At 40.8% G+C, this 24,339-nt stretch overlaps 1 protein-coding gene across 1 annotated transcript in view; it reads right to left on the reverse strand.

Moving 5' to 3' along the window:
- LOC125452523 (EH domain-containing protein 3) overlaps positions 1 to 24,339 on the reverse strand; it is a 70,224-nt gene that overhangs the window by 25,797 nt on the left and 20,088 nt on the right. The window contains exons 3-4 of the mRNA XM_048531055.2: positions 21,777 to 21,874; positions 1,834 to 2,246 (exon numbers count right to left, since the gene is read on the reverse strand). Of these exons, the coding sequence (XP_048387012.1) occupies positions 1,834 to 2,246; positions 21,777 to 21,874 (511 nt within the window). The remainder of the gene's footprint in view (positions 1 to 1,833; positions 2,247 to 21,776; positions 21,875 to 24,339) is intronic.

The raw sequence follows: 24,339 nt of genomic DNA on the forward strand, positions 1-24,339 counted from the left end.
GATGGTATTGCCAGAAAAGATGCAATGAGAAACAGGAAAATATCATCGAGACTATACAGGGAGCAGGATGGAAAGAAGCTCAATGGATATAGCGATAATGGGAACTGCAGATGCTGGAGAATCCAAAGATAACAAAGTGCGGAGCTGGATGAACACAGCAGGCCAAGCAGCATCTCAGGAGCACAAAAGCTGACGTTTCGGGCCTAGACGGAAGGGTCTAGGCCCGAAACGTCAGCTTTTGTGCTCCTGAGATGCTGCTTGGCCTACTGTGTTCATCCAGCTCCACACTTTATCATCAATGGATATAGCTCTGGGTGTCAGGAAGGTTAGGTAAGAAATTTGTAAGGCATTTACTACAGTCATGTAACTACATAATGGTTGGATTAGAATTGTAATTTCCTTTTAGTAGCAGGTAAATTTTTTTATTTTTAATTTCCACATAAGAGTACAAAGAGTTAGGCTATAAACAGATCACACTAGATATGGATGAATACCACATTTTTATCCCCTTCTCATGAAGTGATCTATTGCACTCAGTGCCCACATTGTAGTACAATGGTTCAGACATCGCTACTCATCCATCAACAAAACATTGGTATGTTCCCTCTTCACATTTTTTCTGCACCCTCTTTCAAGACACCAGAGTCATCTGCTGAACTTTTATTCAGGACATAGGTCTAATGAGTAGGCTATTCAGTGTTTCAAACCTACTCTATTTGAATAAGATGGCAGATGATCCCATTGTCACTTACCCACACTTTTTTGCCTGCCCGAATAACCTTACACTTGTCTCCATAACTACCTTGAATAAATTCAAATGAGCCATGCTCCAGTCTTTCCTGGTGAAAAGGAATTCTACAGACTTACAAATGTAAGAGAAAAAGAATTCTCATCTCCATCTTGAAAGGACCTCTCATCCTTGGGGTTCTCCAGCTTATCTCTCATGCAACAGGAAACTCAATGCCATGCAACGACCATCTTGAAGAGAGAATCAAGCCTTTTCTCCCCCCCTTGATGTTCACTGTCCCTTCCCCGTTGCTGGGTTAAAATCCTGGAATTCCCTTCTTAAAATACTGCAAGTGCCCTACACCAAATGCTGCAGCAATTCAAGAATGGAGCTCATTTCTACCATATCTAGGAAACCAAGGATGGGTAATAAATACTAGTTGAGCCAGTTGCACATACATCCATGAAGAAATTAGAGAGCCCTTAGTACCCACCCTGTCCAATCCCCATTATGTTGCCCATGGTTCCATAAAAATACCTCAAACTCCCCAAACTCCACTGACTGCAGGCCTATCCTAAAACCCTTGCCCAGAAGACAAGCCATTCATTTCAATAATGAGTCTTTTCTGAACTGCCAACACAAATGCAGCTTTTTAGAAAGGAGGAAAGCAAAGTTATGCAAAATACTCCAGACAGACCAAGACTGTGTGCAACTGACATAAAATTTTGCAATATATCCAATGTCCATGAAGAAGCTAAGATCATCTTATTCAAGAAAAAAGGTAGCAACCGAGCCATACCCATGCAGATTCAAAATTTGTTCAAATGCGAAAATTTCATGCTCAAAAGCTGGAGAAAATATGCATTATACATGCTGTTCTTTAAAATTATAAATGGAAAAGCCAGTAGGAAGCATTTGATAACTAAAGCCTTACTCTCAGAGATGGCTTAAAAAGGAATTTCAATGAAGTACACAACCTTAATAAAACTCAATTATCAAAAAAGTACACTTAAGACATGAAAGTGGACAAAAATTAAAAACTAGGAGATTCAAAGAGTTATTTGAAGAATATAAAGCCATTCTAGATGCGTTGCATGCACACAAACCTTTGCAAGACGTGCCCTCTTGATCAGATCATTGAGTTTTCGTAAAGCAGCATTGCGAGGGAGGCTCTGGATATCTTTGAACAAATCTTGTTCCTCAGCCTCAAAGAGCTTGCGATTGTCTGGAATCAGCAGGGGGTGAGACCAGAACGAGCCAATGTAAACCCTTATCACTTCAGGAGTATTGACAATTTTGCCTAAAGACCACATAAGAGCACCATAAACTCTCATTAGCTGTTGGGTCTCAATCTGGTCCGCCTTGTTCAGCACTACACGGATCTTGTCCTCATGATTCTTCAGTGCTTTGATAACTTCAGAGAACTCATCAGAAATATCTAGCTTGTGAGCGTCAAACAGAAGGATGATTCTATCAACACGCTCAGCAAACCATTCCAACACTGCAGCAAAGTCATAACCTGAAAGGGACATCAAGTTTGATTAGTTTAGATTATTTTGTAACCTTAAAATTAAATCACAATAAAAACACAGGCAGCAGAATATACAAGAATGAAGGAGGAGAGATAGGAAACTGAGAAGCTAATGGTTTCTCTTGTCTGGGTTACAAGAACTAACTTGAATTTAATCTTTTTTCCAGACATCTCACAAAGCAAATTAAAAAGAGTGTTTTACTACAATTTAGATTTCATTTAAACAAAATGCACATTTGGGGAGTTTAATTTTCTGAAAAAAAAATGCTGCTAAACCTTTTGATGTCTAAAATAGCATCATCAGTAATTTTAATAGGCTGCCCCACGTTCCACAGCAAAAGAAAGAGTGGAGACCCCTATGATTTGAAAAAGGATTACACCCATGATGTCTTATTCATCCACATTTGCACCTTTACCTCCGGCAATAGTCACAATGCTCCTCAATCAGCCTCGTGCATTGTTCAGTTCTGTGGCATTACTGTTCAATTTCAATCTTAATGCAAGCAAATATAAAAAGGGTACACAAAGAAAAATAGGTTACAAGAATTGTTACTGCTGAAACTGCAATGAGGGAAAGAGTGGAAAACTTGTTTCATACCAAAAGGTAGCTATGATTGTGGGACTGAAGCTAAATATATTCTAGTAATAACTAGAATTCCATAAGTCAGAAGGTACAAAAGGATCTGTAAATCCTCTAGAACTCAGTTAGAATTCTATGCAGAAGTCTGCATTGTTCCTCAAGAATGATGTTGGTTCTTTAGGAAGCCATCTGCTATTTCTAAGCATAGAAGATGCTCAAAATAAGGGGACTTCAGAATAAAAGTCAGTATATTTAATCAGTGGAGCAAATAACACATTGATCATCTGGGTTGTAATCTCTTTTCTCTCTGCTTTCCTGTCCAAGGACAAGTTGGAATTTCGTGTAGAAACAGGAGAAAGGAGCTTAACTTCCAATTTAAAGAAAAAAAGTCTTGTAGGAATGAACTGGAAGAGACCAATTACGGCCATCACTAAAGTTTGTTACCAGTGGATTTTAAGTGGAAATCCCTTATACACAATTATTGATGCACTCAACTTCAATGGCCTTCCATTATGAAAAGGAAACTTCCAGTATATATGCTTACTACATCTTATCTATTCAATCAGGACCAGCCTTGGCAAACTCCTGAGTCCCTTATTACCATTTCAGGCTCTCAGCAGAAGTATCTCTCCCGGTTCACCTTGCTACATGGTTGCGACAAGGCCAACTTAATCATTAAATTTTTAACATCAAATGTGTACAGCAGTAACTTGCAGAAAGTGTTCCCCCCGCCGCTTGATGTCAAATGAGGTGTAGTAATTCTGTTGTAGGTCACGTGGTGTAACTCCATTCAGTTTAAACATTAACCCTGAAGCCAAAACAATGTTTTGTGCAGCATGTTGAAATTAATTCCCATTTAATACAGACAAAAGATTGCATTAGCTCAATTGTGCAACTTTTCAAAAATAAGATGCTAAGGCGAAGGAGCAGAAAGGGGTCTTTTGGCACACACTGCATTAACACAAGACCCAAACCTCAACTCCACCTTCTTACCAGTTGCTTGGGTTCCCATAATGATCTAAAAAATAATTCAGCATTTCAGCCGCTTCAGCGGAAGAGCTCCAAGCAGTAAATACGTCCGCAGAGTCACTTTGGCCAGACAGAAATTTCTTTTGCATCTCATGCTAATGCATGATCCCTTACTGAGATTATGACCTTCTCCAGAGGTCCTTAGCATTGAAGACTGGCATCTGTAGCCAGTCTGATTCACTTCACTTTAAGTAGTCATTGGACGAGCATATGGATGTACATGGAATAGTGTAGGTTAGATGGACTTCAGATTGGTGTGACAGGTCGGCACAACATCAAGGGCCAAAGGGCCTGTACTGAGCTGCAATGTTTTATGTTCTATATCATGAAGTGTTTGGAGATACCGAATACTGCAAAAGCCACAGATCCTGGCAACATTCCAGCAATAGTACTGAAAACTTATGGTCCAGAACTTGCTAGGTGACACCCAATTTGGGTTCCAGCAAGGACTCTCAGCTCCTAGCCTCATTACAGCCTTGGTTCAAACAGCAGCAGTCAAAGAGCTGAATTCCAGAGGGGAAGTGACAGCACTTGACATCAAAAGGTCCAATTTGCCTGAATGTGGCAAAGAACCCTAGCAAAACTGGAATCAATGGATATCAGGAGACAAACTCGCCAGTGGTTGAAGAAATACTTGGCAAACAGGAAAATGGTTGTGGTTGGAGGTCAGTCATCCCAGCTCCAAGACATCTCTGCAATGGTTCCTCTGAATAGCATCCTCGGCCCAACCATCTTCAGGTGTCAAGGGCCTTCCTTCCACCATTAAAAAGGTCAAAGATTCAATGGTTACACAGAGCGTACAATACCATTTGTGACTGAGATAGTAGGAACTGCAGATGTTGAAGAATGAGATAACAAGGTGTAGAGCTGGATGAACACAGCAGGTCAAGCAGCAGCATTAGAGTAGGACACCCAATGTTTTGGGTTGAAACCCTTCAGCGAGAGAGTGACCAGCAAAAGAGACAGGGATGGAGCCAGTAAAGATGGACATAGATGCGTGTATAGGGAGGAGATAGGTCAGTCCAGGGAGGACAGACAGTTCACAGGGGTGGGATGAGGATGGGGCTTGAGAGGGGAGAAAAGGACAGGTTTGGGAGGCAGGGACAAGCTTGGCTGGTTCTGGGATGGGGGAAGGGGGAGGGGAGATTTTGAAGATTGTGAAGTCCACATTGATACTACTGGGCTGCAGAGTTGCCAAGTGGAATGAGAGTTGCTGCTCCTGCAACCTTTGGGTGGGGGAGTTGAAATGGTTTGCAACTGGGAAGTGCAGTTGTTTAGTGTAACCCAAGTGTAGGTGTTCTGCAAAGTGGTCCCCAACCCTCTGTTTGGTTTCCCCAATGTGGAGGAGGCCACAATGGGGACAACGGATGCAGTATACCGCATTACCAGATGTGCACGTGAACACACACAGTCGCCAGAAAGTAGAATTGAACCCAGGTCCCTGGTGCTGAGAGGCAGCTGTGTTAACTGTCTCAATAAAGAGGTAATCTAATCACTGCTCCATCACATTGTGTTCCCACTGAATCCCTCACCTGACATCCTCATGATTACTGCTGATCAGAAACTCAATTGGACTCACCACTTAAATGCAATGGCTACAAAGACAGGTCTTTCTGTAGAAGTGTAATGGGACACTCCCTGCTTGCCTGGATGTGTGCACTGCCAACACCACAAGCAGTTTACCACTACCTAGGATAAAGCAGACCGCTTGATAGATGCCACATCCAGAAACATTTGCTGCTACCGAGCATCAGTGGTGGATGCAATGTGTAATATGTGCAGAAATTCAAAGATCATTAGACAGCACTTTCGAAACCCTTATCCTTCTAAATGTTAGTGGTCAAGGGGCAGCAAGTACACAGGAATACCACTGCTTGCAGGTTCAACTCCAAAGCACTCATCATCCTGACTTAGATGGGTCACTGTTCTTTCACTGTCACTGGGTCAAACTCCTGAAATTCCCTCATTAAAACAGGGCAGAGTCTACCCACAACATATGGACTGCAATGGTTCGAGAAGGCAGCACAATGGCACCACCTTCAAGGGCAACGAAAGGCAGGCAACAGATGTTGGCTTGCCAATAATGCCCATGTCTCATGGGAAAGAAAAAAATAAAGCCCTTCGATCCTAGACTGTGGCTGTAGCAGTAAAAATTGCAAAGAAGAGCTGGAAAATAGAATTAAAGCAGTTGTTTGACTGCTGTGGGCATGATGGGGGCCAAAAAAAAAAAGTTTAAAAGGCCTCTGTGCTGTACAAACAGACTGTACCAAAAGAAAAAAAACAAACTCTGCATCTACCTTGTCAAAACTAAGACTCTTGTACATTTCATTAAAGGACTCCTCTCATTCTAACTTTCAACAAGTAAAAGCCCAACCTACTCAACCTGAAAAATATCCCCCTTTCTAGGATCAACCTAGTAAACCTTCCCTAGATTCCCTCAAAATGCCAGTAGATCGATCTTTTGATAAAATGGGACCCAAAACTGTCCACTGTATTACAACAGTGGTCTGACTAGTGCCATGTATAGCTGTATCAAGGCTTCACTATTTTTATCGTCTCTTCTAACATGCTCTCTGGGCTAACAAGGTGTGGAGCTGGATGAACACAGCAGGCCAAGTAGCATCAGAGGAGCAGGAAGGCTGACGTTTCAGTCCTACTGTCCTGAAGGGTCTAGGCCCGAAACATCAGCCTTCCTGCTCCTCGGCCTGCTGTATTCATCCAGCTCTACACCTTGTTATCTCAGACTCTCCAGCATCTGCAGTTCCTACCATCTCAAACATTCTCTCTAGGCTGCATGGCAGCAAGTTGCTGGGAAACACCCTGCCTGTCAATAGTCATGGCACGGATGACTTCTACCTCAGAGCTGCTGCCAAGCATGGACCCAATTAGGTCTATGCACAAGGAAGAAATATTAGACAGAATGTCACTATTCCCTTGGAAATAAGAGGCAAGGGCCAATATTCCATTTGCATCCCCATTACCTGCTGACTGTAGAACACCCAGCTTTGTAGTTTAAGCATGAGAATCTTCAAGTCAATCTGTGCTGCAGCTAGCTGTAATCAAATAGCATTTGACAGGAAGAACTTTATCTGTAACTCTACTTCATTTCTCCACATTAGAGCCTACTGGCTCAGGTTTTTGTTCATTCTCTTGACTAGTCTATATCCCATTTCAGATTCTCATCCTCACCACTTGCCTTCCCGTTTTTGGGAAATCTACAGGCAAGGGAATGTCCTATTCCAGGTTTGGAGGGGTTTTTGTTTTTGCAAGTAATTGTAGATTCAGCACTGATCCTGGAGGTACTCAGTTACAGGCAGACTTTCTCAAGATGCCCCCTTTATCTCAACTGTCTTCCAGTGGAAGACACAAAACTACTACAAACATAATTCATACATTTGGGTTTTCCAAAAATACCCAACATTTCCCTCTTTATCCATTTTGCTGGTTACCTGCTCCTAATAAATCCGTCAGGAATGATTTGCCACTCTAAGCTATGCTCTATGACATCATTCTTTAGAGTCCTAAAGCTCCAGAGAGCTATTGGCCTTTAGCCATGTTAGTTTTCCATTGTATTTTTAGTATCAGTATTGGAGGAAAAACTTTTCTACTTTTCGCTCCTTTTAGTAGATTTGTATGTTGTTAATTATTTACTCAACTCCTCATTTCCTGGTTTTCTATTATTCCCAGTCTATTTTTTAGATGGCCTAGCTAATTTGGTCTTTTTTCCTTCAAAAAGACTTGTCAGTTTATCATATCACTTGCTCACATACACTAATTTTCCTCCCTCTATTTGGTCTCTTTAGCTTTAAAAGACTCCAGATTCTCTCACTTTTAACTAACCTTTGCCATATGACATCTAATTAGGCAGAAAGAACAAATCCTTAACTGATTTAGTTTAACCCGTTTGAAATATCCTTCCTCATTGGGATTAGTTGTCTTTGTTGAGCCATGAAATGTTTTCAACGTCTGCCACTGTTCAACCAACAGCTTCTGCTGAGCTCCTTTACCAATCCACTCCAGCCTTCACTGCCATACTATTCCCTACTTACATTTAAGCAGAGTTGTTTCAAATCCACATTTCACGCACAATTTGATTGCTTACTTCTAACATGGTACTGACCTGTCCCTATGGGATCTTTCACTCTGACACTGCTAATTAAAATTGTTTTATTACGTATGACTACATGCAAAATTACAGATCCTTCACTGGATCTCAATATATTCATTCAGGAAACTCTCCTGATGACACATTTGAGTTGATTCTCACGCTCGCTCCCAATCCACATGATCAAAGTTACCATGTTAATTTATTCTCGCTTATAGTCATAGCTACTGTTGAGGCAGATGGCTTGATCCTACCAGTATTTTCTTCCCCTTGTTACCCCTTATCTCCACCCAGAGATTGCCATGCTCCAATCCATGACTTCCTCCTACTGGACATATTCCATTAAGCAAAGCTACTCCACCATCATTTTCTTCCTGCCTATCTTTCCATAGGACAGGTGTAGGCCAGCCTGCCCCACCATTCAATAGAAACATGACAGAGTGAACACTTTGATACCTTTAATCCACTCAACTATTGCCAGTTACCTACAGGGTTATCAAATCTCTACATTGGAGAATTAAAGTCAGCGTAAGTCTTAATAGCAGGCATCTGTGGAAGCTTAAAAAAGTTCATAAGCTGCAGTACAATAAAAAGCATTAAAATTTTAGGCCCAAGAGGTATTCTTCTTTTTCCAAATATAGCGTTCCCCCGTTCCAAATTCGCCAGCTAGGGGAAGCAACTTAACCAGCATGATGTAGAAAGGATGCAGAGAAGATTTATCAGGATGTTGCCTGGGCTAGAAAATTTTGGCTGAGAAGAATAGAGGGTATTTTTCACTCCCTCCCCTCCCCTCCCTTGAGCAGAGGAGACCAAGGCGGAATATGATAGAGATGTCTAAAATTTGAGAGCGCACTGAAACTTTGCCCTTGGTCACTGATTTCTCCAAGTGGGGAGAAGGCTTAGACGGAATATAGAACAAATATAGAACAGCTGGCATCCAAAAATATTGATCTTTGCTCTAGTAGAGACAGACATGGATCAAGAGACAGACCCACCTATTCCTGTTGCTTCCCATTGGCTAGCCAATCAGTAATCCATCCTACGATCTCAACTTCTTTCCCAAATGCTTTAAATTTCTTTCTAACCAGCCTCGAAGGTGGTGGAGGGGCAAGTGAGAGCTTTCATCAAGTGCTTTCTGAAGACCTAAAACACACGACCGTCATTGGAAAAAAAATAGGTGCTTGCGACAGTGCTTACATCCCCACCTTTGACCCAAGGGCCACAGGTTCAAAAGCAGCTTGCTGCAGAGGTGTCATGCATCTCAGAACAGGATTAGAAAATATCTGCTATGACCATCAGCTCCCTTTTATGAACTTTGTTAGTAACAGGTTCAAAAAATAAAGTAGTGAAGTTCAAATATGATTTACCACGTGTAAAGTGGGAAAAAAGGTGAAGGTGTCAGCTCTAATCATATAATCAGTAGATTATTAATCCAGAGAAGAACAAATCCAAAGAACTGCAGATGCTGGAAAAAAAAAAAGAGCCTAAAAACAAATTGCAGGAAAATCTCAGCAGGTCTGACAGCATCTGTGGTGGGGAAGCAGAGTTAACATTTTGGGTCCAGTGACCCTTCAGAAGAAATGCTACCAGGCTGAGTTTCTCCAACATTTTGTAATTCTCCAAATGTCAATTTTGCACATATTGTACAGTAGATTCTGGCATTTTCCCCACTATTGAGGCAAGGCAGTGTCTGGTTTTCCCACACTCCCTCCTGAAATAGAGAGAGTGGGGTAATAATATTTGCTACCTTCAAATCTGCAGGAATAATTCCAGGTTCTAAAGATATTCACACTCCATTCTTTCAAGCCTCTTGCATCTCCAATTCATGGCTGCAGAATGGGAATTCAGGATTGGATATCAGTAAAGTGACTTTATTTTGAAAGGATCCAAGACTTGTACCAATGATCAAATAAGTTCCCTGTTCTACATCACATGCCAGGGGACATCATATGCAGACACAGAAATACATTTTGATCCTAAGTTTTGTCCAGTGCAGAGTTCAGCTTTTATACAATAAATGGTTTAGCTGTTTATAGCAAGTTCAATTGTTTATCATGACATAGCAAAAAAAAAACAAAACGCCTACCATTTGTTCCTACAGCAAGATCCCACTTCAAAAATTAGTTGCGCCATATAAATGCAAACATGGCAGAAGAAACAAAAATCCAATGGCATAACATTTTACAAGTACGTGATTTTGTTTAATTAACTTGATTACATTTTCATTTATTCTTCACTTACAAGTAAGATGTTCCCCAACACAGAAATTAAAGACTAGGAAATAAACTGCAAAATAAAGTTGCAAGTACATACACCTGAGTTGGTGGAATAGCTGTTGGCATGAGGCAGAGGCTGGCAGAGCAGTATGCCTTCGAGGACAAAGAAACAAACAATGGCATCAGTCATATAGGGCAACATGGGGGGGGGGGGGGGGGGGGGGTAAGCAACGTCCCTGCCTCTTTTTTTTTATTAAGAAAAAAGTGCTCATTTATTGAATTCAAATTTTACAGCTTGTTCCTAGTGGGATTTACATTTGGGACGGCAAGATTCTTAGCCCAAGATTCCCCAAGTGAAGTGAAATTTGATTTCAGCTTTCATTTGTGCTTTTGTAATACACAAGCCAACAAGATTATAAAGGCAGAGAACGTCATTCGGGCCATTCTGGACAGAAAGGAGGAGGAGGAGAGGATCTACAACCTCATACCTCTTGTAAATTAGTCTATACTCACCTCCTCCTGCAGAGACAATTACAGGGACAGTAACAGAGCATCAGCACACACTACTGTTGCATGATGCAAAGACAGCCTTGAAAGAGATATGAATAGAAATCAGTCTTGCAGGTCTTTTATGTCATGCATCAGCTTGGATGCTGGTTTGAAAGTTTAAAAAAATGAAAATTAGAAAGCTTCTACAATTTGAAACTTGGACAGTGGTAATTGTTGGTAGAAAGCATCTGAAACGATGCAAATAGATCTGGCTGTGATATTGATCAGAGGGTCTACGTTATGAAGGGACTATTTATGTCAAACTAGTATATTGGAGACTGATATATCATGACCCACTTGGAATTTTCCACCAAAATCCCAAACCTTGCTCAACACAGACAGGTCTGAACAAAAAAAAAAATGAACAATAATATGTCCTACATTTCTTCAAAAAAAAAACAACCCCCTCTTCGTTTATAATAATTAAAAACCTCAATAAACCAGATGGTGTGCAGAGGTATGGGAAAAACAAAACAAGCAAACACAGAACGACAGGAGAGATCACTGGAAGCTGAGCCTTGAAGCCTTTCCCATACTCCAATAGGGGAGTATCTTTTCATAAAAAGGTGAAGCAGGTAATTTGCAAGCCAGAGCTTAGCTGCTTTTGTAAAGCTGTGGTAAGCGTTTAAGTGACAGCAATTTAAAGAGAAAAAAAGTGTGCTGGTTTATTTGAGGTACCTCCATATGGGCATCGACTGCACGAGCTGTACCTTTCCTCTTGTTCTGCTCAAAAAAAAATAAAAGAATGGTTGAGGAAACGAAGGTTGAAAGAAGTGACAAGAACAGGTTTGTTACAAAAAAAAAATAGCTGGAGACACTGGAGGTCTAGAAAAGATTGATTTGAATATTGTAGTAAACTCCTTTTAGCTCAGACTCTGAAAAGTTAATGAATGCAAAACGGTCATCAAAAACCAAAATACTGCTTTCCAGCCTTTCGACGAAAGAAATGAATTTGCCAAATGTTGGTGACATTACTACTTACTCAGCAACTTATTTGGAGTTAGGTGCAGATTAACCATTACCTCATTTTGGTGGTAGAATGGGTTCAGGGGACTATATTATTTGGGTTCCTACATAGTCTGGAATGGCAGTTGTCTGTCTTCTACATACTTCCATTGGTCTTACAGTCCTGCAAAAAGACCTCCTTAGCTGACCAGTTTGAGACCATACTGATTTAAGTCCATGAAATGCTAATTCATACGTTGAATGAATCCATCCAATACCTTGAGCGTTGACACATGAACTGCCTCATTTAGACCAGGTATCTCAACATACCTGTAAACACAAAGTTGTTTAAAAAAATGGCATGACAAAGATTAAGAATATGTAATTGATGAAAACAATGCAAAATTTCATAGTTCTAATGGCTATTTTCTTCTTTCATTAGTTAAGTAAAAGCTTTCTCCACTAATTCATTCAACCCTTACTGTTCTCATCTTTCAGTCACACATTGCACCATATACTAGTCCATCCTGTTCAATGAGGTCATCCAGCCTTGACCATGAAACCTTTTTCGTTTAAAGCAACTTCTGCTCCAATCCCAGAGATCCCTCAATAGAACTGGGATATTCGAAAAAGATACAGGCAGCTATCACCTGGTATAATGAGGGAAAGAATGGGAGTGTGCTGCTTACTTCTCCTCTGGGTATTTCTTGCTCCTTTGTCTGGGTCAAACCCAGCAATTCCACATCAAGAGATAAAGTATGGAGCTGGATGACCACAGCAGGCCAAGCTGCATCTTAGGAGCACAAAAGCTGACGTTTCGAGCTTAGACCCTTCATTTTAAAAAAGGGGGATGGGGAGAAGGGGAGGTGGATCGAAGGTGGATAGTGGAGAAGATAGGTGGAGAGGAGACAGACAAGTTAAAGGGGCGGGGATGGAGCCTGTAGAGGTGAGTATAGGTGGGGAGGTAGGGAGGGGATAGTTTTCTCCCATTCCCATCAAACTTCAAGTTCAATTAGGCATACGAAAGCCGTCTTCTATACTACACCAAGGCAGTGAATCAAAAAGTCTGGCAAAAGCAAAACAAAGGGAGAAGCTCTAAGCCATTTTTGTTGTTGTATTTTAAACTGGCTCCTGGTCCCGACTACAGGTGGAACAGGTGATCCACTTATTAAAAAAAAGTGTGTCTGCCAACGTCATCAAGATCTGCTAAAACAGATGCAATACGGGAAGATAAAGATGCAGAATGGATACGTAATTGAGAAATCTGTGTGCACGGTCATATGTTTTGTTAAGAATCATACCTGGACTTAATGTATAAACATACAAACAAGAGGACATAGAAAAAAAACTTGGAAGCTACACAGACAAAAAAAAGTCAGTGACACAGATCTACCTTCCAGTTAGTTTCAACCAGAAGTTGGAGGAGCTCAGTAGGTCTGGCAGCATTTGCTGGAGGAGAGGCAATAGCCTAGTAGTACTAATGGTGGACTGTTAGCCCAGAGACCCAGGTATGTCCTGGAACCTGGGTTACACACAGTCTGAATTCAATAACTCCACATATTTAAGAGTCTAACAAAGACCATGAACCCATTGTTGATTTTCCAGGCAAAAAGACTCATCTGGTTCACTTGTGTCCTTTAGGGAACGAAACAGCCACCCTTACCTAGTCTAGCCTACATGCGACTTCAGAACCCACAACAAATGTGGTGGGCTGTGAACTGCCCTCTGGGCAATAAATGCTGACTTGTCCAACAGCACCTCATCCCATGGATGGCTTTTAAAATAAGTCCAGTATGCCTTCTCAGAGTTCAGAATGCAGAAGTTTCCACATTTATTTCAGACCTCCAGCACCAACACACATCTTTTAATCTTGTTGGTTTCAGTTAGCTTTATACTTTTGTCTGAATCTATTGGAGGGACAAGCTCTAACATTTCTCCACTTTCCTTCAATAACTTCATGCAGAACAGAGGAGTGGGAAGGATGAGCGATGAGGGATATTCGAAAAAAGGGCAATGAAACTGAAAAAGTACATAGACAGAAGGGAGAAGATGCAGAGACAGTAAAGAGGCAATTAAAATAAGTTAGAACTGCAATGGGGAAACTACACTAGAAAGGTAACTCCCACTGGCTTTCAAACAGTCATCAACTTGCCTCAAATCGCCTGCTCTTTTCCCAAAACTTGTTAAATATTTGCAAGTCACAATTTTATCTAAGTCTCAATAGCTTAAAGAGAACACCAAAAGGTAACTAAGAATCAATTAATATAGCACAATGGAGAAGACTTTCTCTCACATTATGCATAGATCATGCAGGCTAAGCATATTGCAGAACTGTTTTAGGAAACGCCCAAATGCCAAAAGAATGAATCCAGTTTAACTTTCAAGATGAGCACAACCTTGACAGTTCCTTATCAGGTTTCCACTTTGAAGTCCCTACAGTAATAACAGCTGCCAAAATTATGAAGATCTCACGTTAAATAGCCAAATCCAAATATCCTTGACACCAAGCACAATTCAAAGTATTTAACTAATTCTCAACTGCACTCTGTATTTAACCAGTTCTATTGTAAATATGTTCGACCCTAAAATCAGTTAACCAAACCATGCCAGTCAGCAATTTTTACATATTGATAAGCCCATCAGATTCCTCATTAAGAGAGCTGAAAGAAGGCTGATCCGTTACTCCCTCCAGAAAGACAGTGAACTAGATTTGCAGTATAGGAACAGTTTTTCCCCTCCCCCCCACTGCATCACACAACCAGCCCAGCTCATCCCCTTCCCCCACTGCATCCCAAAACCAGCCCAGCCTGTCTTCGCTTCCCTAACCTGTTCTTCCTCTCACCCATCCCTTCCTCCAACCTCAAGCCGCACCTCCATTTCCTACCTACTAACCTCATCCCAGCTCCTTGGCCTGTCCGTCTCCCCTGGACTGACCTATCCCCTCCCTATCTTTTCTCTCCATCTTCGGTCCGCCTCCCCCTCTCTCCCTATTTATTCTAGAACTCTCTCCAATCACCACCCCCCCCTCTCTGATGAAGGGTCTAGGCCTGAAACGTCAGCTTGTGTGCTCCTGAGCCTGCTGTGTTCATCCAGCTTTACACTTTGTTATCTTGGATTCTCCAGCATCTGCAGTTCCCATTATATCTGATATTATCTTCCTCAAATCTGTGCTTCCTTTAGTATGCGAGACCAGCAGGCCAAATAAGAAAACCAGGAGACAATTTACTTTCTACACACTGGCCGTCAGCAACTTGACAATATTGTGAAGAGGGATTGCTACCCGCCAAGTGCCTTCAATGCTGTTTTTTGGGTTTCAACCAGTCAGCCCTGGCAATAAGCATCTCAACATTAGAGACGGAAGTAGCTCTCCAGTTAAATATGGTATTAGTGGTGGGTGCAGTCTGTTAATCTGTACCTGTTAAGCTAGACATAGCCCATGGTCATAGAAACCAATTCACAATTAGTAGTCTCTTTACAGCTAAGAAAGCATAGCATTGATCAAAGATCACGTTGTTGACTTTTACAAGGCCATCACTTTTAAGTCATCTGGTCTTAAAAGAAATTACCTCCAAAAAGGAGGAGGTATAGATTCTTCGTTATGTAAATGAAAGTAAGTTTGCAGGTATGTATAACAGATTGTTAGAAACAATGAACTGAGGGCAGATTGGTTTTAAAAATTGTGCAGGCAGTGTCAGCAGCACTGGGTGGGCCATCATTTATTTCCTCATCCCAACTACCCCTTGAACCAAGCGGCCTGCTAGGCTATTTCAGAAGGCATTTAAACAGTCAACTGCATTGCTGCAGGTCTAAATTCACAGGCAGGCCAGTAAGGGAAGGACAGCATAACTTCCCCACCCCAAACATTAGTGAACCAGATGGGTACTTTCTATAGTTATAATTTCACTATTAAAAATTTTTAAAAACTCAAATATCAACTGCTATTGTGGATATCAAACCAATGCTCCCAGAACGTGGGTTGTTAGTCTAAGTGACATTACCACTGCATCTCCAAATTATCCAGCTTATCCATAACAAGCTTTTTGTTAGAGTACTTATTTACAACCCTTTCCTACATTGTAACCTCTCCTCCAACAGATGTGAATCATTCTAGATGCCAAAAATTAAAAAAAACATACTCCAAACAAAAACTCCTATTATAGCTGCACAGAATTAAAAAGCGTATCACCAAATCCTGAAGTTTGAGCCCAACAGTTTATTTCACATTTAGGTTGTCTTAAAATGTTAGTTATGTGAGCTCCTACATGCTAAAATGTTAGACTATTGGATCTAAGTAACAAAGCCAGGGGTAACATAACCAATAACTTATTAAAACGAGCAAACATTTACATTCTCACGGTGTCTGCTTTCAGAGATGCAGATGGAAGAAGTCTTTCTGAAATAAAAGGGTCTTGTGTGGGGGAAGGAAAGACAGAGACAAAGACACTGGTATTAAAAAGTTAAAAAGTAGTTTGAGAAATTAACAGGAATGAAAATTGACAAAGCCATGAAACCCTATGACTTTTACATGAGACAGCATGGAAGAAATATCTAGAGATAGTAGATATATTGAATAGAATTTTGAAAGATGATCACCAATCTGCAACAGTACTTGCAGATTAGAAAACTGTAAAATGTAAGCCCATTGTTTGAGAACACTGTAGTCTTGAACATAAATGTTTTTATTTTACATTAACCACTGAAAAAGACTAAAAAAAAAACTTTGCAAAAGGCAACAAATTTCTTTAAACACACTTAAAAATTAGTCCAATTAACCACTTACAATAACTGACTGCATTACTGAAGTCACTAGGTGCACAGTGTCTCTTGATTGATGCACCCAAGTTTAAAGTCTTAACGGCTTCCTGGTCAAGAAACTGGAAGTTAATATTTCTGGAGTTTTACACATGCCTGTGCAAACTCAGCTGGAAAAACAACCCCTCAGCAACTATTGTCATGGATAATTTGATAAAAAGAAGAAACACACTAAGAATCACAGAATTTAGTAGTTATTGCAGGTGAACAGACCTCTGATTTTATTTGGGGAGGTGGTGCTCTACCGAGCATTAGTTCACAGTAAGCTGGAACCTTAGACAAGAGGGCATCAGCTTGAAACCCACATCGTTCTGGTTAAATTTGTAATTCAATTAAAATCTGGAGAGAGCAGCTAGTTTAAACAGCAGCCATGTAACTATCCACTGTTGATTACTGTAAAAACCCATCTAGTTCCCATTAGGGAAGTGAAGATGACTTATCCATGGCCTACATCTGGACTCCACACAGCAATGTGGTTGGCCCTTGAAACTGCTAAGAAAACTGAATGGCAAGCCACATTTGTAACAAGTGATACCCACCGCAACCCACCACAACATCCCATGAAGTGATTAAGAGTGTGGAGCAAAGAAAAATATCTTTTGTAGTTTGTAAAAAATAATACATCCCCAGTGATCTGTCCAATACTTAAACCAAGCAACATGTAAAGTTCTAATTCATATGGTTAAGATGCTACAGTGTATAAATTGACTGTCACTTGTGTTACAAGGGACTATACTTTAGAAGTAGTCAAGAGACTGCAAAAAGAAAAAAAAAAAATCATGCTTTGCTACCTAGCGATCAAGGCAGTTCCACAAGCTCCTTTCCTTGGCACAAATTTCAAAATGGCTATTATTGAAGCCAAGGACACGGTTAAAATATTTCCTGAAAACTAAACAAGTTTCAGCTGCTTCAGAAATCAGATAAACTAGAAGGGCTAAATTTAGAGGGAGATGATGCAAGCAACAGTACAGAGAATGAGAGCTAATAAATAATAAAAGGAATAACTTAGCCATTAAACTGTACAGAACTGCTAAAGTCAGTAATAATGTTATTTTACTTAAACATCTTTCCAGTGTAGTACATCTCAATTTTGTTCAGCATCCAAATCTTGGAATGATTTGGAGTTTTGACAGAGGTCAGAGCTATTGAAAGAAAGGAAATGTTTCATGTGAAGAAACAAAACATGGCTTCTTGGGAGGCAACATTAGTGCTGGATGCCAATATATAAATTTAAGTGCCAGGAACAAATCTAAATCTGTAATTGGTCTAGGTTTTGCTGGCAGAAATTCAGAATGCATTAAAGCACTAAGTAAAAGCATTGAGTAAAGGTTAGATTGATTTCAGAACAAATCCAGCCTAAGCTTGCAACTATAAAATCCTTTAATAGACAAGTGGAGTCATAATTGCAGACTTTTGCGCCACTTGGCTCACTGTGTCTGACATCTTCACTGGAGTTGTTTACTTTTCCATGTAACCTTTTATAATCCTTTTTTCAATTTTATGCCAATGTTTTGAAGTGGTGTCTGCCTTAACAGCTGCTAATGGCAAAAGAATTCCAAGTTTGAGGTTAATTGTTTGATTCTGCCTTCAATGTTTTCGCTGAATTACAAATTGATTCCCCTATTAGTTACGGTGGCCAGTGGAACAGTGCTCCCAAATTTTGAAAGTTTCAGCTGGATTTCTTCCTAGCTCTGCTCCATACAGAAGTTTATTTAAAATTGGAGACACGAGTTACAAAATGCACTAGAATTTTCTTGGATGTCACTTTCAGGCAAGAGATTGGAACAGATCGGAGGAGGCGAGCAAGCATAAGTGCTCTTCCAATCTACCAAACAGGCATTAATTGTAAACTGAAATAACCGGAACTGCAGATGCTGGGGAAGCTGAGATAACAACGTGTCAAGCTAGATGAACACAGGCCAAGCAGCAGAGGAGCACAAAAGCTGACATTTTGGACCTAGACCCAGTGATGGGAAGAGGGTTCTGAAGTAAATGGGGGGGGGGGGGGGGGGGGGGGGGAAAGAGATCAAAAAGATGGATAGAGAAGATAGGAGGAGAGGAGACAGACAAGTTAAAAAGGGGTGGGGATGGGGCACTACTTTTACATTCCACCAACAGTACTAAGGGCTTCTTAAACTTGCTGTGCCTCCTAGCCAGGCTGTTCAAACACAGCTATAACTGCCATCCACCTGCCCCACATGCAAAATAGTTCAGGTGCTTTCTAGATTGGTGTAATCTATCTGGTCGGTTGGTGCGCCAGTCTACTTGACCATCAGCAAAGTGGGAGAAGGGGTCACCAGCCATGTTATTAAGCAGCACTTGCTGAGCATTAACCTGCTCATTACTATAATAAAATGTGAGGCTGGATGAACACAGCAGGCCCAGCAGCATCTCAGGAGCACAAAAGCTGACGTTTCGGGCCTAGACCCTTCATCAGAGAGGAGGATGGGGAGAGGGAACTGGAATAAATAGGGAGAGAGGGGGGAGGAGGACCGAAGATGGAGAGAAAAGATGATAGGTGGAGAGAGTATAGGTGGGGTGGTAGGGAGGGGATAGGTCAGTCCAGGGAAGACAGACAGGTCAAGGAGGTGGGATGAGGTTAGTAGGTAGGAGATGGAGGTGTGGCTTGGGGTGGGACGAAGGGATGGGTGAGAGGAAGAACAGGCTAGGGAGGCAGAGACAGGTTGGACTGGTTTTGGGATGCAGTGGGTGGAGGGGAAGAGCTGGGCTGGTTGTGTGGTGCAGTAGGGGGAGGGGACGAACTGGGCTGGTTTAGGGATGAGATTTTGAAGCTGGTGAAGTCCACCTATCTTCTTTTCTCTCCATCTTCGGTCCGCCTCCCCCTCTCTCCCTATTTATTCCAGAACCCTCACCCCATCCCCCTCTCTGATGAAGGGTCTAGGCCCGAAACATCAGCTTTTGTGCTCCTGAGATGCTGCTTGGCCTGCTGTGTTCATCCAGCCTCACATTTTGTTATCTTGGATTCTCCAGCATCTGCAGTTCCCATTATCACTGATACAACCTGCTCATTACTGTTTGGTTGTCAGAGCCACTTGTTTCTCTGTCAAGATCCATACAGACATCGATGCACCATAGACATAGGCCATCCAGGCCCTCAAACTGGCTCAGCCACTGGTAGTGGTTAGTCAGACAAAATATTCTGTTTCCACTCTATCCTTGTATCTCTGATCCCTTAATCCTAAGAACTAGATGTGCATCTCTTAACTTTTCAATGTCCTGATTTTAATGGCTTCCTTTGACACAATTCCACATACTCAAGAAAATCCTCTTTTGTACTAAAAGGCATACCCTTCTCTTTAGGCTGACAAAGTTCTGTACTCCCTGGTCACCAAGAACATGCTTGCTGCATTTACCCTGTTTTTTTGGATGTTGTTATAGGATCAAGTCTCAAGCCTATGTCACGCCATGCACCAGGCCTGCAATGCCAGGAAACAAACTGGCAAAGCAAAACCAAAAACTGTGGATGCTGGAAATCTAAAAGTAAAAACAGTGCTGGAGAAACTCAGCAGGTCGGGCTGCATTTGATGACAGAAGACTGTTAACATCCAACTTTTAGAGAAGATACTAGACTCAATCCACCTATATCTTTTGTATTCCCTCAATAGCCAGAACATCCTGACCTCATTACATTCTTGGGTCAAATATTGACGAGTGAGGTGAGGAGAGGTGATGTCAAGGCTGCAACTGACCAAAGTGTGGCATCAAGTAAAACTGCAGCAAAACTGGAGTCAGCTAGGGTGGGAAATCTCACCTAGTTGGAATATTGGCTGACATAAAAGAGAAAATGGCAGCGGTTGTCATAGGTCAACCATCTCAACGCCAGGATGTCTCTGCAGGAATTGCTCAGGTTAATGTCTTACGCCCAACAATCTTCAACTGCTTCAAATGATCTTCTGGCTGTAAGGTCAAAAGGTAGAGGTAATCTGTGCCACGTGTGACTACACAAAATACTGAAATCAGTATTTGTCCAAAACACTGCACAAATGCAGCAAGACCTAGAAAATATCTAGGCTTGGGTAGGAATGGCAAATGGTGCAAATGCTGCTAGTTATTTTGAGAAAAAAAAAGTCTCTCCACCAGGAGAGAATATAACCATCATCCTTTGAAATTCACTGGCATTAGCGTCACTGAACCTCTGTCAACATCCTGGTGGTTGCTATTGACCAGTGTCTGTACTTGGCCAGTCATAAATATAGACCTGGAGAGAAAGTGGGAGTCTCACAGCATGCAACTTCTCTCCTGACTCCCCAAAGCACATGCCTTGAGGATGGTGGACTAGAGAGGAGCATTTCGCCATATTGATGGATTCATGGTTTCTGTGCAAATGCAAATACATGTTACATTAAGCAAACAGAAGATATTGTTACAATGTGCCAGCATTACCTCAAGGAATTAGCAAGAAAATAGCCTTCAAAACTAGGCATTATCCATCATCACCAGTGCAGAGAACAGTTGTATCAATGTGGTGTCAGGTGATTTGCCAAGGAAGAATCAGAGAACCAAAAGAGTTCACTGGTGGAGCAGAACAAAAATTTGACTGTAATAGTGAAGGTATTGGTTTTACAACTCTCTGGATATAGCACTGCTTACCCACCAACCAAACCTGCTTGCTCAGAGATGCAACAGCACTGCAATGTTTAAAACAAACCCCACCATTCAACAGGAGGAGGAAAGGCTGAAATCATTCTTCATTTTAGATCAAGCAACATTTGGAGAAAAATTACAAGATATCACATATGCATCTTTAAAAGTAAAGACAGTGCTTGCAAAATGGAACTAAGACAATTGGGCTGATGAAAGCAAGATATAATTTATATAAAGTCAAATGAAAAGCTGTATACAAAAGGAAAATATGGCAAAATAAACTGTCACTCAATTAAGAGAATAAATCAGGTGGTGGAAAGAGGGCTCATGCAGCATACTTGGCAACACAAGGTTTTATTTCAGGAGAAGTAATTTGCTAAGCTAAATTCGGTTATGTGTTCAAAAGGAAGAAACAATTAAGAGTTTCTACACACAAAAACATTAACGTAGCTCCCATCCTCATTTTTATATATTAGTGTTGAAAAATTTTATTTCCTAGTTCTTTCTCAAGTTTAAATTAGTATACAAAACCAGAGCAGTAAACAAAAAGAGGGTCCTGCAATGAACTCACATCCCCATATTGTACTGTTTAAGAGTAAAACTGTTACAGTAAACAGTAAACTAGAGACTTTTAAAAGAAAAACTTGTAAACCAAAAAGTGTCTCTCACAACCTCACCTCGGCTGATACGCTGCTTTTCTCCAGATAGGATGCCAGGAGTGTCAATGATGCTAATGCTTTCAAGCACTGGGTTTGGTAACTGGGCACACATAAATCTGGAAGACAAAAAATGATGCGTGTGTTTCAGTTTCCATTCAGCATAAGGCTTGCTGATCTAATGCTACTATTTCTGCCTAAACCATTTTTCCATATTTCTCATTTGTACAGAAATGAGATTTAACCTTGCAAGAGTAAGTAGTGGTGGCTATTTGGCCTATTCTATTGGTGCTGCCTTTTCAATTGGTCCGATACCCTTGACTTCCATAATCCTGCAAGCATTCCCTGAAGGTTATTGTCCAATTTACTGACACACTGAAGGCTAATGTATTCCAGATACTAAACTCTTGCTTTGTAATTAAAGTACTTCCCAGATATCCAAATTAGCAACAGAAGCTACCATCTTAAAAACCTTTACATCAACCCGTCCAAATGGGAAATTTCTCCTCATCTACCCTGTATGTTATTTTGAAGGCTTTGATTAAACCTCAAACTCTTCCTTTGAGGATAACGAGCTCAGCTTTGTTAATCTAGTCTTGTATCTGCAGCATCTCATCCACAAAAGAAACATGGCAAGTATTTTTCAACACTAATGTCTTTGCATTTTTTCTGAAATGGACAATCCTTCACATTTCTGATATTATAAAGTGGAGGCCAAACCAGTGTTTTATATAGGCTCATCATAAAGCTTTTCTTTTTGTTTTGTACACTTCATTTTGGAGCTCAAGGTCTCAGTTGTCTTAATGGCTTCCTCAAACTGCCTTGCAGATCTTCAGTATTTATGCACATGCATTCCCTGGTCCCTTATCTGATTACCTTTAGAGTAGTTTCTTCCATCACAGAATGCTTTCTAGTTGCCCCCCCACCATGTGCCCCTAATAAGACAACAGGAATGGATCAAGTGGACGAACCAAACTAAGATTAAATACAACAGAAGTTATCAGACAAACTCAGATCTGGCCACATTCGTGGGAAGAAAGCAGACTTGACATATGAGTCTCCAGACTCATTACAAGAATTCAACAGTTATACTTGAAATGTTAACTCTTTCTTCCCAATGATGAGTTTCTCCAGCAGTGCGTTTTGGTTCCAGATCTCCAGTTTTGTGTTTTATCCAAGATTAAATATCTGTGCTGAATTTCCATTTTATCTTTGCACTCAAATTTGGATGTCTCCACTCATTTACCATGCTAATGACTATACAAAAGAGTATGTGGGAACAGTACAATGACAAGCCACATTCTGGGCAAACATCATAATACAGTAAGTTAGCCATTTGAAATTATACACCCCTCCCACAGCATTATTTCAGTTGGGGGAAATTTCTGACGACATGTCAAGGATGATAGATATTTGGAACTTTTCCCACAAACAGATGATGGATCAGTTGTTAAAATTTAGATCTGTGACAGATAAAACCTTCCTGTTTTAAAAAAGGACTACGGGATAAGGTCTGAAAGGCAAGTGTATGACTTTAGGCCACAGATAAACTACGAACTCAAAGGCAGAATAGGCATGAGTGCCTGAAAGGCCTACACCTGCTCCCACATTCCTCAGCATGAAACAGTGGTTTCTGCAGTGCCATCATGGCAATATATAGACCTACAGCACAAGCCTCAAACCAGTGTGGAGCAAGTTTGGAACCTTTTGAAACAAAATAATCAGCATCTCCTGGAGAGATCACTTCAAAATAACTCAATGATACAAAAACCATGGACACATGCTTAGAATGTAAGAACTTAACAACAGACGCTTTTCATCCAGCTCAAAGAAGGCACAAAAATGATGGGAGGACAAAGAAGACATCTTGAAAACTCCCTGACGCATTTCATCAAGACAGGACATCCTCATTCAAGAGACTGACATGGATGCAGCTTCTGAATGGGACAACTCTTGCCAACCAGTGGTGTTCGCCACAAGGAAGGAGCCTGAGAAAGTAATGCAAATGATCAAGGCTGTGGCCCACTTCTATCTAGTGTTTGTAAAATTGGTATGATGGGAAATAAGAAAGTGGTTGGAGACAGATGGAAGTAACCCTTGTGTCTTTACAGCAAATCATGGAAGAAAGATTGGTCTCGAGGAGGATAGTCCTTTAGTAATAAAGGAGTCAGTTAAAAATCAGTGTTGGCATGCAGATAGTAACAGTGAATGGTCATTAGACAAAATCTGTAGTTAAACAGCACTCTTAAAATTTAAGTTTAACAGATTCTTAAAATCTAACAAGTTACTCGGTTGTCCTGACAGAGATAAGAGTGGCCAGTGAAAAAACAGGTTTAATCATTTTACAGATAAAAATTAACAAGTTAAAAGAATTCCTTCGCCTAACCTGCATTGGCAGTTGTGACAATATAAATAGTGGGCTTCAAATCCTGAAAGGCCAGTTTTTCTTAAAAATAGAAGCTGGACTAACTCTTAATGACACCAGATTCTTTGATTAAATATGAGCCTTGAAATTAATTCCTCCACGCTTTGGTTGTCTTTGGATGGAAACTTGTAATTCCACACTATCAGAGATAATGGGAAC

The sequence above is a fragment of the Stegostoma tigrinum genome, chromosome 4 (assembly GCF_030684315.1).
Source record: "Stegostoma tigrinum isolate sSteTig4 chromosome 4, sSteTig4.hap1, whole genome shotgun sequence".
Taxonomy (NCBI): Eukaryota; Metazoa; Chordata; class Chondrichthyes; order Orectolobiformes; family Stegostomatidae; genus Stegostoma; species Stegostoma tigrinum.